Source organism: Paramormyrops kingsleyae, chromosome 1 (genome assembly GCF_048594095.1).
Source record: "Paramormyrops kingsleyae isolate MSU_618 chromosome 1, PKINGS_0.4, whole genome shotgun sequence".
Taxonomy (NCBI): Eukaryota; Metazoa; Chordata; class Actinopteri; order Osteoglossiformes; family Mormyridae; genus Paramormyrops; species Paramormyrops kingsleyae.
In genome coordinates, this window is record NC_132797.1 from 9,046,562 (window position 1) to 9,064,622 (window position 18,061).

Sequence of the window (18,061 nt, forward strand, 5' to 3'; positions counted from 1 at the left end):
ATCGTGACGCTAAGTATGGATGGAGGCTAAAGAGGAACCGACATGGAGGGTCTGGTTCTCCGTCAGCGAAACATCGATAACGACAAACACCAAAACAGCTGCAAAAAAGTTTTATTTTCAGCCTAAAAAGACACAGCATGATACTATGGTTCCACCACCTATACACCAAGTAACGGTTAAAGTGTGACAAGTGGAGGCAAAAGAACCCGCGCAGAGTGCGTTTAAAAATGTATAATGCAGAGTTAGGAGTGCATTGACACACTTGTACCATGGTCACTATACATTTCACTTACACGTTTGTGCCTGAAGACATTTATGAATCAAGGTATCTGCTTTGTTAAACTGTATCTTTGGAAAACTGAAGACCGAGTTTAGAGAAGTTTAATTTATGGATATACAATATTTAAATTATAGCAAAATGTATGTTAGCTGCATTTTGTTGGACACTTTTCAAGATAATCGCCCCCGTCCCAGCTGCTTTGGACCATTCCTGCTTTGGGACTTCATGCTAGCCAGCTTTCTCTTTACATTGGAGTCTGGTGGGAGGCTAATGGCTGTTTCGCTGCCAAGCAGCACAAAGTAACTCAACAGAAGAAGAAATGGCTGCAAAGGTTACAAGACTAATATTACAGCTCCTGTGTCTTTGATACTGTCCTGCTAGAGTGGTAGACGAATTGTTATCAGATGTAGAGAGAAGACAAAATTAAACAAACGTATGAAAAAATCAAGACTAACCTTAGCCTCGGAAGCAGAGTAAGGCATAGACTGTCTTAAGCTACAACCTAGGGCTGAGGTCAGCAACCTTTTTAAAGCAAAGAGCCATTTTATCCTAAATGTCCGACCCAAGATTTTCAAAGAGAACATCCCAATGTTCTGTTCAGTTCTGTAGCGATAGTCTTCACCCTCACCCCTTCTTTATGAGTAAAGCTCGTTTGGCTCTGTAGTCGTTTGCCCTTCACTCTCCACTTCACTGCTTGTAACTGTGCTGACCGAGCTGCGTAAAATGTCCTCACCACTCCCAACTCAGCTGGATTTAATATGTAAATCGGAGAAAATGTAATAATTTTTATGACAACCTGGGAAGGCATGGTGATGATTTACTACAATAAGTATATCAAAGAAATAGGAATCCCAATAAACTTTTAAGCCTACATCTAATCTGGGACACTGAAGAAAACTCTGGAAAGCGCACCATTCGCCATAGAGAATGACTGAGGAAGATGCAAATTATGCAGTAAAGACATCGCAGAAGCGTGTGATGGACCGCCTCATTCACATATAGCTAAAGAAATACCTAAATGAAAAATACTAATATTAACCCATAAATAAATGATTTAAATTTACGAAAGTATAATATGTTAAGACATGAAAATGTGAATGGGTCTATCGTTCTGAGAAGAGCCGCAGCCTCGTGCTCAAAGAGCCGCAGGTTGCTGACTCCTGACCTACAGTCACGCAAACTTCTTAAGTGACACCAATGAATCCACTGGTGCGATACCCCCCCGATCAGTGCATTTCACTGGCAGCATTCCCACCGCCACCCTGACCGGTAAGTTTTACCGCTGATTAGCAGATTATTGATGTTCCATCATTGTTAGTTCCCTCTCATTTCTCTGTTAATCCGCCCCTTACTACTACTGAACAGTTTGCTTATATCCGCCCCAAGTCAACATTCTTAATGCGAAAATAGTCCGTCGCTGAAACCATAAGCTAGCAGTTAGTTCAAAGGCCTGTCTTTGTTTCCAAACGTGTAAGTCAAATGTGTAGTAACCGTGCGTAAAAGCATTATTAAAGTGTGGTTGCAGGGGCAAAGAAATGTGAATATATAAATGTAAATACATAGATATATGAATAAAACCCCACTTATTTAGTGTTTACTGATTATTATAACTTGACCATCTCATTTAGTTAGGTTAAACAGGATTGTAATTGGATTACAAGTTCATTATATCAGAAAATCATTTTGTCATGTAGTCACCAACCACAGGTCCTGGTCCTCAGCCTGAAGTACTGTTGTAGTATTTTCTTATCTTATATAGTTTAGTATGGTTAATTTGAATTTAAGATTATAATCACACATTACCTTAATACTGTGATAGTAAAATACATGTTAGTGATTCATTTTATGACTCATTTGTGCAAAACTGGTTTCATGTAGTATGTTTAGCTGGAAACTGGAACTGCCGTATATAATTATTCTGGGGATAATGTCTTGTTTATGAAAGTGACATTTGAGGAGGTTATGAAGACATTCAGATTTCCATGGTGACCGAAGGTGTCTGAAAGAGCGCTGGGCCGTTCGCCCGGGTCATTGCTGAACCCGATGGCTTCAGTCCTTCCCCTTGCAGACGCTGCACTCGCAGGCCGTGATGTGCCTGTATGCGTAGGTCTGCATTTTGTTGCCACGGCAGGTCAGCTGTACTTGCCGCTGTTCAGAGCTCTTTTCCTGGCAGCAACTGCAGGTCCCACCCATTTGGAAAACACCCTTTGAATATGTCCACCTGAAACAGGATAAGATCACACCAGATCAGCTAAGAAAATGGATGGTTCAGGTAGATAACCAATTAGATTGTAGAGGAGGTGAGTCCAAGCAAATAGAGAAGGGGAGACCAACCAATCAGATGTCATGGTCCCACCTCTTCTAGTTGCTTGGTTCTCTCTCTGAACCAAGCATTTTTTTTTTATTAATTTCTGTATGTAAAACTTCCATGAGCAAAATTATCCTGCATACATCAGGCAGGTACATAAAATGCTCATCAGAGACAAAGTACAAAGACAGTAATACACAGTGCAAAAGTTTTAAAAGAACAAAATAGTGCTGTAAATACTGCTGTAAATAAATATAAATGAATTAACACATGGGGGTGTTCCACGAAGTAGGATTAAGGGAAAGTCTGACTTATTTCAACAAGTCTGGCTCATTTAAGTGGAAGTTCAGTTCCATAAATGTGTATTAAATGAATCCCCGCTGAGCTACTATGGTAACTTAGACGAGTGAACAAGTCTGCTCCAGACCAGCTTAACCGTCTCGCTTAGTTAACCATTGTCTCAAAGAACGTCTGACATGTGGGAACAGATTCCCAAAAGATCGTTCCGTCGGACGAAATTCCGTGCTTTCACTACTCACGTCATGTAATCTGTTGAATCATCTGTCATAATATTTACATATTATACATTTTCTGATTGAATTATTTTGTTAACCTGTAGGGTGTAATGTACCAAAATGACATGCCCCTATACATTTGATTGTACGACCACGATCTTTGTGTGCGAGTTTATTACCTACAGTGCGTTTTTCTGTTTTAAGTGACGTTTTCGTTTGAGTTAGCGGGAGAGTGAGCCTTGTATATATGTGTATATACACTCACCTAAAGGATTATTAGGAACACCATACTAATACGGTGTTTGACCCCCTTTCGCCTTCAGAACTGCCTTAATTCTACGTGGCTTTGATTCAACAAGGTGCTGAAAGCATTCTTTAGAAATGTTGGCCCATATTGATAGGATAGCATCTTGCAGTTGATGGAGATTTGTGGGATGCACATCCAGGGCACGAAGCTCCCATTCCACCACATCCCAAAGATGCTCTATTGGGTTGAGATCTGGTGACTGTGGGGGGGCATTTTAGTACAGTGAACTCATTGTCATGTTCAAGAAACCAGTTTGAAATGATTCGAGCTTTGTGACATGGTGCATTATCCTGCTGGAAGTAGCCATCATAGGATGGGTACATGGTGGTCATAAAGGGATGGACATGGTCAGAAACAATGCTCAGGTAGGCTGTGGCATTTAAACGATGCCCAATTGGCACTAAGGGGCCTAAAGTGTGCCAAGAAAACATCCCCCACACCATTACACCACCACCAGCAGCCTGCACAGTGGTAACAAGGCATGATGGATCCATGTTCTCATTCTGTTTACGCCAAATTCTGACTCTACCATTTGAATGTCTCAACAGAAATCGAGACTCATCAGACCAGGCAACATTTTTCCAGTCTTCAACTGTCCAATTTTGGTGAGCTCGTGCAAATTGTAGCCTCTTTTTCCTATTTGTAGTGGAGATGAGTGGTACCCGGTGGGGTCTTCTGCTGTTGTAGCCCATCCGCCTCAAGGTTGTGCGTGTTGTGGCTTCACAAATGCTTTGCTGCATACCTCGGTTGTAACGAGCGTTTATTTCAGTCAAAGTTGCTCTTCTATCAGCTTGAATCAGTCGGCCCATTCTCCTCTGACCTCTAGTATCAACAAGGCATTTTCGCCCACAGGACTGCCGCATACTGGATGTTTTTCCCTTTGCACACCATTCTTTGTAAACCCTAGAAATGGTTGTGCGTGACAATCCCACGTAACTGAGCAGATTGTGAAATACTCAGACCGGCCCATCTGGCACCAACAACCATGCCACGCTCAAAATTGCTTAAATCACCTTTCTTTCCCATTCTGACATTCAGTTTGGAGTTCAGGAGATTGTCTTGACCAGGACCACACCCCTAAATGCATTGACGCAACTGCCATGTGATTTGTTGATTAGATAATTGCATTAATGAGAAATTGAACAGGTGTTCCTAATAATCCTGTAGGTGAGTGTATATATATATAAATGGAACCCTGTAGTCGGTGCTGTGAGTAAAAGCAAGATGAGAAAGCAGAGAATAAAAACCATCTTTTCTGAAGTAACCTTCTGCGTGATATTTCCATGATATACTGTAGAGTAAAGAGCTGAGATTGCAATATAATCAATATAATAAAGCCTATAAAATCATATCTCAGCATTCCAATTAATTCCAAATTAATAAAAATAAAAGCATACCCATATTACAAAGGTCAAACATGAAATGCAATGATTGAAGTTGGAAAAAAAATCTGTTAAAATAATATGAACAGAAAGATATTTTTATATTTTGTTTAGTCACAGTCTACTTTGAAAGTTTATTAGTAAAAAGCAAAGACAAGATTTGTTTTTTTGTGCAGAGCATTTCACACGGATGCGATTGTAAGTATTTTACGGAGATAAAATAATACAGAATAACATTTTACAGTAAGAATGACTTAACCTGTGGCGAGAGAGAAAAGAGGTACTGTAGATCCAGTTGCTGCTGAGATACCAAAAAACTCTGACCGGAAGAATATATTCTTAAGAGCCTTAAGAATAAAAGTACATCTGCCCTGAGAATTCTGATAGCTAAGAAACCGCTACACAGGCCCCCCCCAGAATTCACAGAGGCAGGGAACCCCATTTCTTAGGGGTCTGATCACCCGCCCTGACCTGCTCAGTATCACCCACAGGAGCAGACACAACCGGTCACGGAACTGAAAAGCGCAGGCGACCCCTATAAGGAAGCTGGCCGAGTGGCACTGGGGCATCTAAATCTAAATGGGCCGGCTTCAAACGGTCCACAGAAATGCGGTCGGCCTTATCACCCATTTCTAAAACAAAAAACCAGGCTGCAGCACACAAAAAGGCCCATTGTGGGGGGGGCCCAGAAGATCGCGGTGGGCATCATGCCGAACGAAAATAAAATGGGCATCCGCCAGATTCGGGAGAACATGAGATCGCGGGAACCCGTAATGCGACGTGGGTGTTGGACCAAAAGCGGCCGCAGTGTCCCGAAAAGCTGAGCGCTGCTGTGAGGCCAACCAAGGAGCCAACATATCTGGTTGAAAATCACCAGGTACCCGCAAGGGCTGTCTATAGACCAACTCAGCAGAGGAAGTCTGCAGGTCAGCCTTCGGAGCAGTCCGCAAACCCAGAAAAACCCATGGCAACCTGTCAGACGAAGAAGCATCCTGAAGAGATGCACGAAGGGCAGCCTTCACAGAGTGGTGAAAATGCTCACACAACCCGTTAGCTTGCGGGTGATAAGCGGTGGTGTGGTGTAGAGTGATCCCTAGCTCACAGGCAATTGCACCCCACAATTCGCATGTGAACTGCGGTCCGTGATCAGATGACAAGTTGGCAGGCAAATCAAAACGAGAGACCCAGGAGCCGATGAAAGCCTGAGCCAAGGCAAGAAGCGGCCCAGTCACGGATGTCCTTTTTCATTCCACGCCAAACAAACTTAGCTGAAAGCAGCTTTTGTGATGCCTTGCGTCCAGGATAAGAAAGGCTATGGACAGCATCGAAAACCCAATGCCGCCAGCCACGCGGCATAATGGGCTGCAGAGTTCCTGTTGAGACATCACAAAGCAGTGAGGCGTCACCAAAGGGCACGTTCTGGATCTGCAGACCAGTGTCAGCAGACCACAACCCCGGAATCTCATTGTCAGCTGCCTGGTCCACTGCCATTAGTGCATTATCCACACTGAAGTGGATAGAACCAACCACTGAATGAGAGAGGCAATCAGCATCCACAGTGCTGCCACTTCCCCCACAAGTACGCCTGAAGCCCGTACCTTTAGGGGTACCCGTTTGGCCCTTAAAGATGCCAGATCTCCAGAGGACACCATTCCTAGGATCCCCAAGTCTTTTAAAAAGGCAGTGTCCGTAGCTACACTCCCCATGGCATCTTCCCCAGAGGCGCATCTCCCTGTGGCTCCTGCTCCTGTCCCAGTAGTTCCCGCTCTGCTCTCCGTGGTTCCTGTCCCGACGGTTCCCGCTCAGCTCTCTGTGGTTCCTGTTCCGGCGGTTCCTGCTCCCAACCCCCCGGTTCCTGCTCCAGTTCCTGCTCCTGAACTCCTGGCTCCCATCCCAGAGAAGGTCCCTGATCCCCCTGAACCTACTTTGCTCCCTATTCCAAACCCCTTACCTCTGGACCCTATCCCCCAGAGACCCAGTCCCTCCTACGATGACTCGTCGCTCGTCTATACCTTCGCCGGCTTTTGGGGTGCAGTCGCCTGCAGTGGCTCCTGCTCCCTCCTTGCCTCCTCCAGCAGTCCCTCCTGCTCCCTCCTTGCCCCGTCTGATGTTCCTTCCTGCTCCTTCCTTGCCTCCTCTGGCAGCCCCTCCGGCTCCTACCTCCCCGGTCGTGTGGGGTCCCTCTTGCTTCGTGGTCGCGGGGAGTCCCTTTGGTTCCCTGGCTCCCCCCCACCCTTCACCACCTGGTTTTGTTGCCCCTGTCTGTGTGCCCCCTGTGTTTGCTCCCTGTCTGCTTGTTGCGCCTTGGCTTCCTCCCTGCAGGTCCCTTCCCTTCGGGGGTGTTCCCTTTGTGTCGTTTCCTGTAGTATTCCTGGATCCTATGTTTCTGTCCTTGCTTCCCCTGTGTCTGTCTGTGTTTCCTGTAGTTTGTTGTTTATTGTCTGAGTTATTCTCTTTGTGCCTGTTTGCGTGTCGGTGCTGTTCTCGGTATCCCACTGAAGTCTTTGCTCTTGTTTCCCTCCAGGTGGTGTTTTCCAGTCTGTTCCTAAGTCCTGTGTTGTGTCTCGTCTGCCCCTACCTGATCCGGCTGGGCGCGCCTTTGAGGGGGGGATTCTGTCACGTCCCAATCATGCCACTCCCCCTGTGTGCCACGCCCCCTCGTTAACCTCGTGTGGAATCCTCTTGATTACCAGCTGTTCCTAGTCTTGTCCGATTGAGTCTGTGTATTTAAGTGCTTCCCAGTTAGTCTTTCCCCAGTCTTGTGATCGCTGATGTTTCTCTGTGCTCCCGATCGTGTCATCCCTCTAACAAACCCCGAGTTTGTTCTTCTCTGTTTCTCATTAATGAAGGGCTTCTTTCTTGCTTTATAGGTCTTCAGTCCTGCTTCTTGGAGCCTGATACGAACTGTCCTAGCAAGGCACTTCACACCTGCACTTAATGTTTCCCATTACTTCTGAAGGTCACTTAATGTCACCCTATGATTGATGATGAGACTGTCGGATAAGTTAACGGCCATCTCTGGCATTAGGACGTTTCTTCTGCCTTCTACCTGACTGCTTTCTGGTCATTCCCAGTGTCTCCTATTTCACTTGTGAACTGCTGTCTTAGAAATGTTGCCTGGAAGCAACCTGATGCTCAACATAGCCTTCTACCAGCAGAACCACAGTTAAACCAGGATTTAAAAATGCAGGTTTGGTTTTTTTTTCTGTGGCTGTATATTCATGCGGACACACCTCACTTAACAACCTACCTGTTTAATGACCGCTCAGACTTACAATCAGCTCTCCAAGAACTTTGGTCACGTTAAGGGCAACACAGCATCTCAGCATCAACCATCTCATCTCACATCACCTTTTCTCAGTCTCAGTCTTGTTCCCGCAGTTGCTCAGTATTCACTACACTACAATTCAAAATCTCTAAGAATGCATAATTCATCTACAAATTTATGTTGTTGGAGGTTCAACCTGCATAATCGGAGTACCAGCGGTGAGGCAGCAAGTGTGGACATAGAAGCAGCGGCAAATTTTGTTAGCTAAACTGATTTTTGAGATATGCAAATTAAAAGTTATAAAGTTTCCTTTACACCTTTTCTTTATTCAGAATAAATAAGAATGATTACCTGTATTTACAGTATGCAAACCTATATAATGTATATTACTGATTTCCTCTATTCTGTTTATTACAGAATACAATACACTACTGTATAAACATTTACAAATATACTAAAATTGTTATATGTAGTGCAAAGGAGACGTTAAAACAGTATGTAAGGATGGTTGACACAAATCCACCACCAGTACAGTATGCTTGAAATATCAGTATTGCTTATTGACCAAACTGCTTATAAATGTAGTCGTTAATTTCTGATGTTGCCAAATAAAATGACGAGGGTCTAGTTTCCCTGTGTACTACAATCAATAAAGTAAAACTAAGCTAACAGAAAGCAAGACATTTAAAAGCAGATTTATATCACTGATACAGTTACAAGATTACCAGTCTACCCACATTTCTGTATATCTCTGATCAGATTAGTAGACCAGACTGGATTTTTACCATGAACAATTTACAGTTAATACTGTGAAGACACAGCAAATTGGACTCAGACTTACATTGAAGATGACTGACACTGGCCCTGGCACGTGGGGATCTGTACTGTTCCAGTGCAGCCTCCATATGATAGTACAGTGGGTGACGTCGTCACAGAGCAATTGGTGCTGCCTGCAATAAACAAACTACATGATCAACATATTTTATTCTGAAACTCAACTATATCACCACTAGAGGCCGCCACAACTCATTGGTTTCCTACAAGACTTTAATGGGGACACACCATGATGTGTTTGGTAATACGAATTTTTTGGGCACAAGAACACACCTATGGAATAATCTTGCAGTTATGTAAAAATAAGTAAAAATTTGAAAATCTTGATTTTCATACAAAATCCATCAATTACTGGATAGGAATTTGATGAATTTCCTGATGTACGTTATAATTAAGACTTGGCTGACTCGAGTTATAAGATTAAAAGCCACCAGTCAACCCTGAAATAACTGAAAAGTTGGTGAAATTTCCATCGTCAAATGTATCACTGGTTAACTTGTTTCCTGTCTTATTCAGAAAAACAATATGCCCATCATATTTTAAAGATTCCTCTTACATTTGTAGCAGCAGTGCTGTGCGTCCCAAATCCTGAACTCCTGAAAACAAACACAACAGAAAGAATTACAAGTGCAGAAGAGAACAATAAGGTGGACACTTCTCACGGTGACAGTATGATAAGTGTCGTATGACCTGCTACAGGGGACAGTGCATGTTACTGTATGAGCAAATGCAGTGGACAGTTACCTCTGCACAGGTCACAGCTCCAGGACAAACCATTGTTTTGGTATTTATTCCTTGCTTCTCACAGACGTAAGTAACACATGGATCATTAGGGTCGTTCCAACTCTGACCGACCTGCACCAGTGAGACAGAGACTTGATCACATACCTATGCAGGAATGCCGTGTAAAAAGTCAATATTTCTGGTTATAATCTCTACTAAACCCATATCTATCAGAATTACTGACATGTTTACTCTTTCCAATTCAGTCTCCGGCTACTTTCTTAAATCACTTTCTAAATACCTGATACACTTTTCCATTTTGCTGACAGGTCCTGGGAACTGTGGAATAAAACAAGAAATATTACACTCCAAGCCATACACTGCATCCTGTCATTCTTGGCGTCTTTCATACTGGAGGAATCAGCTGTGTGTCAGCTGGCTTTAGTTGGTCTTTCATTAGATGTTTTGTTTATTGGACGATCACCATGCATTACATCAAAGAAAACAAACGTCCGATTTCTAATTCCATCACAATTACCGCACACTGAGGAATGGCAGCTAATCTGAAGCTGACGAAAACCACGTGCTCCGCTGACACGCCACAAGGTTTACTTCCTGCTTTGCTTCCGTTTACCCATGACCCTACATCCCTACAGGCAGAATCGTAGGTGCAGGGACTGGAATGCATCACTACATGTAGGTATTTGCATGGGTTCGGGTAACTTGACAGATAAATCCTATACATAATTTGACAAGAATTTGTGCAATAATATTTCAAATAAATAGAAATATCATGTGGTATGGCTCCAACACGCCATGTTATGAAAGGGGCGCTACTCTTAGGATGCATTACCACATATGGTTGTATTCCAGCATCTCTGGCTACTGGTGATGGCCATCTGGGCATCTGTGCAGGTGACAGGGGGAGGAGGGGGCAGGGGCTCACACTCCTCGGTCTTAGTGATTTTACTACAAGTGCATTTGTGGCACTCCGACTCCCAGGTGTCACCAGGCTGCGGGGAGACCATTCATCAGTTCATCAGTGACTGAGAGAATAAACGACTCTATATGTAACCTTCCCCCAGAACTCTGGTATTCTGATGGAAGTGCTTAGAAAAAAAAATGGTCAAGGCAATGGATGGGTCCCGTATAAAGAGTGACTTTCCTAGAGATAGACCAAGAGTACAACTCAGACAATGAAAGCTGAGTTGACCCTGATGACACAGAGAACAAAATTAAGAAGCAGAGAAATGCACACTGTACTAGACACCCAGTGTTGCTTAGAAGCATTTTATCATGTTATTTGTCTGCCTATAAAGAACAGGGTCTCCCTGCTTTTCAATTCACTCTGGAAATATTACTGCAGATAACTGAGATGTAAATTTTGACCTTTCTGTATCAAAATTGAACTGATTTGGCTAATCAATGAGTCTATTAACCTCATTATTACATTATTGTATGGAAACAGGCGTTATTGTCTCAGTCGGCACTTTGGTGAAATTCATCTTAGCTTGTACAGTAAGAATCAGAAAGAGCAAATCTCACCTGCTTAGGAACTCCAAGCGGACCCTTGCAACCTGAGGACAGAATGAACAAGTCAAGATAAGTTAAATAGATAAGGTATGAGAGTGACACAGAGCCCATGGGCCCTATTTAGAGTGCATAACATTTTTTGCCTGGTTAATAGGTTCATTCTCAGATACTTTGACATCATCATCTTCACCATTTACTGTGCAGAGTCATTTCCAAACAAATTAAACACATCTGAAATGGAAATACATCACAATGATGAGACGGGCAGACACACAGCTTACTTGGACAATTCGTGACACATATATCTTTGTATTTTTCTGCCAGGAACATTCCTTCCGGGCAGAAGCACCCAGCTTGGTCAAGGCCAAAGGAAAGTCCTGGTACACGTTCCCTGAGAAGGACACTGACAGTGAGAAGAACCTCCCTACTGTACCTTTAACCATCAAAGAGACCCTCCACACACTCACCCTGCTTCACAGTAGTCATCAGCATGGTCACGACATTCTTGAAAAACCATCCCTTCATTACACTGGAAATCTGAAGGCGAGAAGTAGGGGAATATTGTGAATTCATTGTGTCTGACCAACCTGGGTGGATCCTGGTCAATCTGAGGCTCCGGGAGTCACTCCGAGCATCTGAGAAACTTTTCAAGCCGTCCCAAAACCTCGACTGTGAGACACGGCATGCTACCGCTGTAGGCTTTTCACTGCACATTACCACAAACTCCGTTGGTCAGGTGTCTCCATTCCACACAGATGTTGAGTGCTTTACACTCCTCGGCCGCTTCGCTCAGCACTGAGCAGAGCTGTGTATAGCTTTGGTTGGTCATCAGGCACAAATCTGCTTCACAGCTCCGTTTAATATGCGACAGGTCCACCATTTTTCTGCACTTCGCAAAGGTGCTGAAACAATGACAGAAAGTCATGTCATACATGGCACAAAAGGTTAGGCTGTGCAGGTTACAATGCAGTGCCTGTGATCGGAAGGTTGCCAGTTCAAGTCCTGAGTCATGAGCAAAGCCCCAACTGCACCAGGGATTGGCTGACCCTGCCTTCTCACCAGTACGTCACTTTGGAAAGAAGTATCTGCTAAATAAATATTAAAATGTATATAATGGGCTTTCGTTCGTGACGTCGTCAAGATGGCGGTTGCGAAAAAGGGCAAATATGACAGTTAGGTCTAAAAATAAGAAAAAAGAGTTACGGATTGAGATGCACAACGAGACTGAACGAAGTCGAGACTGCTCGCCCACTAACGATGGCAGCCATGAAGGCGGTACAACTCCACAAGATGATGTATGCGATTTGGGGTTGATTCTTAGAGAACTGAGGGAGTTTCGAAAGGACAACAAAACGCAACTCGAGGACATCAAAACTGAAATAACAAAAACGAACATTAGATTGGAGGAGGCGGAAGGTAGGATTGTGAAAGCCGAAGAGAGGATTCAGAGTTCGGAAGATATACTAGCCGAAATGCTTAAGCTGCAATCCCAGCTGGAAGCTAAAATAACCGACCTAGAAGGTCGTTCTAGGCGGGATAACATTAGAGTTTACGGAATCCCGGAGGGCGAGGAAAAGGACTCTCCGTCAGTAGTTGCGTTTGTAGAAAAGTTACTTCGTGAAAATCTCAATATTCCGGACACGACGTCTCTACAAATCGAGAGAGCCCATCGCGCGCTGGGGTCCCAGGCGCCGGTGCACGCTCAACCGACATCTATACTGGTCAAATTCCTCAGCTATAAAACGAAAGAGATGATACTTCGAGCGGCATGGCAAAAGAAAGTTTTGCCAGGCAAGGCAAACGAGTTAATTTGGATAATGACTATGCCCCCCGCATCCTACAAAAGCGGAGAGAATACGCCGAGGTCCGGAAGATTTTAAGGAGTCGAGACATTCAGTTTCAAACCTTGTATCCAGCCCGGCTAAAAGTGAAATATGAGGAGGGATTCAAGATTTACGAGACAGTAGAAGAGGCGACGCAAGATACCGATCGAAATCGTCAGGGCTCCGGAGACGCTGATGGAGCAGCTACAACATTTGACTTGGCAGAGAAATAATGGGAGCTCGTCCCGTTCCGGACGTAGTGCAAGGTACAAGGAGAAATTGCAAATATACAGAAGAGACCCACCATCTGCAAGTACAAAGTAAATTGAAGAACGCAGCTAGGGCAGATTGAGAAGGGTGGGAATTAAAATTGACCTAGCGGATTGATTAAAAAAAACAAAAATCGGGACAAAATATCAGATGGAACTTTCTCGAGCCGTTTGTCTTAAGGGCCCCCTCTGCCAGTCGCGGGAGGGGGGCTCTCCCTTGAAGCCGCTTGTTGCAGGCTTGGACAGGGTCACAACAGAGACCTCTAACTGAGGAGTCGTTCAGTTATATCCTTTTTTGATAATGTTTTTTGTTACGTGTTCATCGAATGTTCTATGGTTGTTTCTCATAGTTAAGGGGAAGTTTGTTATGTCACTGTATAATTTGAATGCAAGGGGTAAAAATTGTTTCCTATAATGTTCACGGATTACACAGTCCTGTAAAAAGAGGAAAGATACTATCAAAATTAAGGAAAGACAAAGTGCAAATAGCATACTTACAAGAAACCCACCTGAATGAAACAGAGCATGCCAAGTTGAACAGGTTGGGATTTAAACATGTGTACTCATCTGCCTATAAATCAGGTCATAGAAGGGGTGTGGCTATTTTGTTCTCAAGGGATCTAAACTATGAGCATATATCAGAACTAAAGGATAGAGAAGGACGATTTATAATGACTATAGGGAAAATAGATGGGGCTTTAGTGACTTTCCTAAATATTTATGCACCCCCAGGTAGCGACTGGACATTTTACAGACAAATTTTTGACCTAATGGCCACAAAAGCCCAGGGGATTGTAATATGTGGAGGAGATTTTAATGTACGTTTAAATCCAAAACTGGACTCCTCAGGTAGAAACCCAGGATCAAAATCTATAAACAAGAAAATAAATGCATTGATGATGGAAATGGGGATTATAGATGTTTGGAGAGAATTGAATCCGGGCAGTAGGCACTATACGTTTTACTCCACCCCCCATGCAGCATATTCTAGGATTGACAACATATTAATACCCAAAATAACAGAGATTTACATAGAATAGGAAAATGTGAAATTGGCCCAATTGCCCTCTCAGATCATGGCCCTATCTACATGTCAGTGTGCCTTGATAGGAATTTTAAATCAACAATATGGAGACTAAATTCAAATATTTTAAATAATCCAAAAATCAAGGAGGCTCTACAAACTGATATTAGAATATATTTAGAATTAAATGATAAAGAAGAAGTTACACCACCTATTGTCTGGGATGCACTTAAAGCAGTAATGCGCGGGGAAATTATAGCCACCACTTCCTACTTAAAGAAATTTAAAAAGCAAAAGCTACATGATTTGGAAATACGATTAAAGCACCTACAAAGACAACATATTAATACCCAAAATAACAGAGTCAAACAGGAAATAAAAGAAATTAGAAAGGAGATAGACGACATAGCTACGCAAGATATGCAAAATAAAATGCTCATTTTAAAACAACGATACAGTGAAGCAGGAGTAAAGTCGAAGAAACTTTTAGCGTATAGACTAAGAAAGCAACAAGCAGATAGCACTATTTATAGGATAAAGAACCTTGATTCAGGTGAAATTGAATGTAGGCTAGAAAAAAATCAGCAAAGTTTCGAAAAGTTTTATAGAACGCTGTATTCCCAACCAAAAATTGATAACAACCTTCAGATAGAGACATTTTTAGCCTCTCTTAATTTACCCTCTATTACAGAGGAACAAAATAAGAAATTAATAGCTGAAATAACAAAAGAGGAATTACAGTTTCAATCTCAAAACTAAACGCAAATAAATCCCCCGGCACGGATGGCTTCACGAACGAATGGTATAAGCAATTTCGTGATCACCTATCTCCATTATTATTGAGAGCCTGTAATTGGACACTACAAAAAAGGGAAATTCCCCCCTCATGGAGAGAAGCAATAATTTCCGTTATCCCAAAGGAAGGAGAAGACAAGCTAGAATGCGGTAATTATCGTCCTATTAATGTGCTAAATGTAGATTATAAGATGTTCACATCAATATTGTCAAGGAGGATAGAAAAGATACTACCCAGTCTCATTCATACAGATCAGACAGGTTTCATTAGACAAAGACAAACACAAGACAACATTAGAAGGTCCCTACATATAATACGATACATCACAAATCAAGGAATATCTGCAGCTCTCATTAGTTTAGACGCAGAGAAAGCCTTTGACTCGGTTAGATGGTCCTTTTTATATAGGGTACTGTCAAAATTTGGCTTTCATGAATCTATCATTGCCACATTCTTTATACGATAATCCAACGGCGAGGGTTAAAATAAACGGAAGTTTGTCAAACTCCTTTCTATTAGAACGGGGCACAAGACAGGGTTGCCCTGCCTCCCCTCTCCTTTTTGCCTTATTTATTGAGCCACTAAGCCAATGGATTAGACAAAACAGTAAGATTAAGGGGACAGACATAGCGGATGATGAGCATAAACTCGCTTTATTTGCTGATGATATACTGATATTTTTAAAACAGCCCACTCAGACATTTTCAGAACTGATGAATACTTTAGAAAATTATGGGACTCTATCAGGCTACAAGTTAAATATTCAAAAAACTCAAGTAATCACATTTAATTACAACCCATCCAATTATATTATTGGCAAATACTGTATAACTTAAAATGGGATGCTGAATCAATTAAATATCTTGGGGTTTACTTACCTAAAGACGTCTCAAAATTATTTGATCTTAACTATGGTTCGCTGCATGCAAAAATTAAGTCAGACATACAACGATGGAATCTAATACCTTTCCTTAGCTTACAGTAAGTTCCAGATCAGAATCGGTTAAAATGAACATCTTACCAAGACTACTGTATCTTTTCCAGACTCTCCCCATAGAGGTTCCTTCTGAACAGTTTAGGGAATGGGACAAACCAATATCTAGATACATATGGCAAGGCAAAAAACCCCGTATTAGATATAAAACGCTGCAATTACAAAAGAAATGTGGAGGTTTGGGCCTTCCTTGCCTGCATGATTACTATTCTGCAGCCCAACTGAGGCCTTTAGTATGCTGGTGTATACCGACATACTCGGCGAGATGGAAGGACATAGAAAGTGCAGTAATAAAAGGGGCTCCTTTAGTGGCTATTTTGGCGGATAATAAATTAGTGGGTGAATTGAAAGATAAAAACAATCCCTGGATTAATATATCTCTGAAGGTCTTACAAGAGATTGTGAAAAAATATACCCTAGAAGACTCACTAAAATTGTTAAGATGGTGTGCTTATGATTCCGACTTCCCCCCCAACAAAACCGATGATAGATTTAGGAAGTGGACTGAAAGGGGCCTTACAAATTATTTCACGTTCCTGCACAATGGGGCATTTAAGAGCTTTGAATCTCTTCAGAAAAAACATGGCTTACAACAAAATGACTTTTATAGGTATCTCCAGGTTCGCCACTATTATAACCAACACCTTAGAGGAGCATTGGAAGAGAAAACAAAAGAAATTACAGAAGTGTTTCAGCTTGCCTGTAACTCCTGCATACAGAATAAGATTATTTCTAGATTGTATAATGGTTTCCATCAGGCCAGATCAGACAATACCATGTATATAAAAGAAAAGTGGGAGAAGGAAGGGAACATTGTTATTTCTGAGGAGGTTTGGGGAAGGTTGTGTGAACTACAATGGGTCTCAACCTGTTCAGCTTCATGGCGAGAATTTAGTTGGAAAAATCTTATAAGGTTTTTTTATTACGCCCCAACAAAAATGGCACCAGGAGAAGCGGGTGAGGTGTTGGAGACTATGTGGGATAGATGAAGCCAATCGCTTCCACATTTTTTGGGACTGCCCGGTCTTAACGGCATATTGGAGGGAGATTCACAGAAACTTAGAGAATGTCTTTAAAATTAACATTCCATTTAAATGCGACATCCTGTATTTGGGAAATATTTTTTTTGAGAAGTGGAGTGATCACGACAGGTCGTTGATTTTGATTCTTTTATTCGCAAGCAAAAACGCTATAACAAGAAAGTGGTTGAGACAAGACCCACCAACAGTGGAGGACTGGATAGAAATAACCCAAGAAATATATGCTATGGAAAAACTTTCTTTCTCTCTTAAACTTCAGAAAGGGAAATTCCTTAAGATATGGAAGAAATGGACTGATTATGTTTCGTCTATGTAGTCTAATTTGTCTGCCTGAGATTGTGATAAAATTCCCCTTTTACACATATAGATATATTGTAATTTTATCTTATTTTGTTTGTTTTTTCCTTCTTTTTTTTTTTTTTTTTTGTTTGTTTGGTTCATTCTTAAAAAGGAAAAACTGGTCTTGGTAAAGTTTAATTAATTTCATTAGCGATTCTATTAGTTAGAGTGTGTAGGTAAAAACATGTAACTGCAATGTTTCTAAGATTTAAGATTGAACCTCTGTAAAACCAAATGACCAAAATAAAAATGTAAATGAAAAAAAAAAAAAAAATGTATATAATGGTTTATCCATCAAAGGAAGGTGAAGCTAATGCTATTATCTGGTGTGCAAGTAAATGTTTTATGCAGTAATGACAAATGGCTTACCTGTCATCAATGATATCACAGAGCTTCATAGCTGAAGGGTCAGGTAGACAGATGGGACTGGTAGGAATAGGCGAACAAGGAAGGTCTTTGGGTTTACAGTAAGGCTTTGCGGGATCGTTATACACCCATGATGAAGACGTCAGTCCACAGCACGTGTCGTCCTCAACCTTGCCATTCCTGCGCACACAAGACGCTCCAGCACAAACACCTGCACGACACAGTTAATGAGGTTCAGCACACACCTGGACAGTACAGGC

At 42.2% G+C, this 18,061-nt stretch overlaps 1 protein-coding gene across 1 annotated transcript in view; it reads right to left on the minus strand.

The window, feature by feature from the left end:
• Window positions 1–94: 94 nt before the first annotated feature.
• The window catches only part of LOC111835191 (uncharacterized), a 45,174-nt gene continuing 27,207 nt past the window's right edge, over window positions 95–18,061 (minus strand). Inside the window, exons 35-45 of the mRNA XM_072708967.1 lie at window positions 17,805–18,012; window positions 11,868–12,052; window positions 11,618–11,687; window positions 11,432–11,541; window positions 11,163–11,194; window positions 10,471–10,630; window positions 9,919–9,956; window positions 9,639–9,749; window positions 9,451–9,490; window positions 8,902–9,010; window positions 95–2,501 (exon numbers count right to left, since the gene is read on the minus strand). Coding sequence (XP_072565068.1) covers window positions 2,330–2,501; window positions 8,902–9,010; window positions 9,451–9,490; window positions 9,639–9,749; window positions 9,919–9,956; window positions 10,471–10,630; window positions 11,163–11,194; window positions 11,432–11,541; window positions 11,618–11,687; window positions 11,868–12,052; window positions 17,805–18,012 — 1,235 coding nt within the window. The 3' untranslated portion in view covers window positions 95–2,329. The remainder of the gene's footprint in view (window positions 2,502–8,901; window positions 9,011–9,450; window positions 9,491–9,638; window positions 9,750–9,918; window positions 9,957–10,470; window positions 10,631–11,162; window positions 11,195–11,431; window positions 11,542–11,617; window positions 11,688–11,867; window positions 12,053–17,804; window positions 18,013–18,061) is intronic.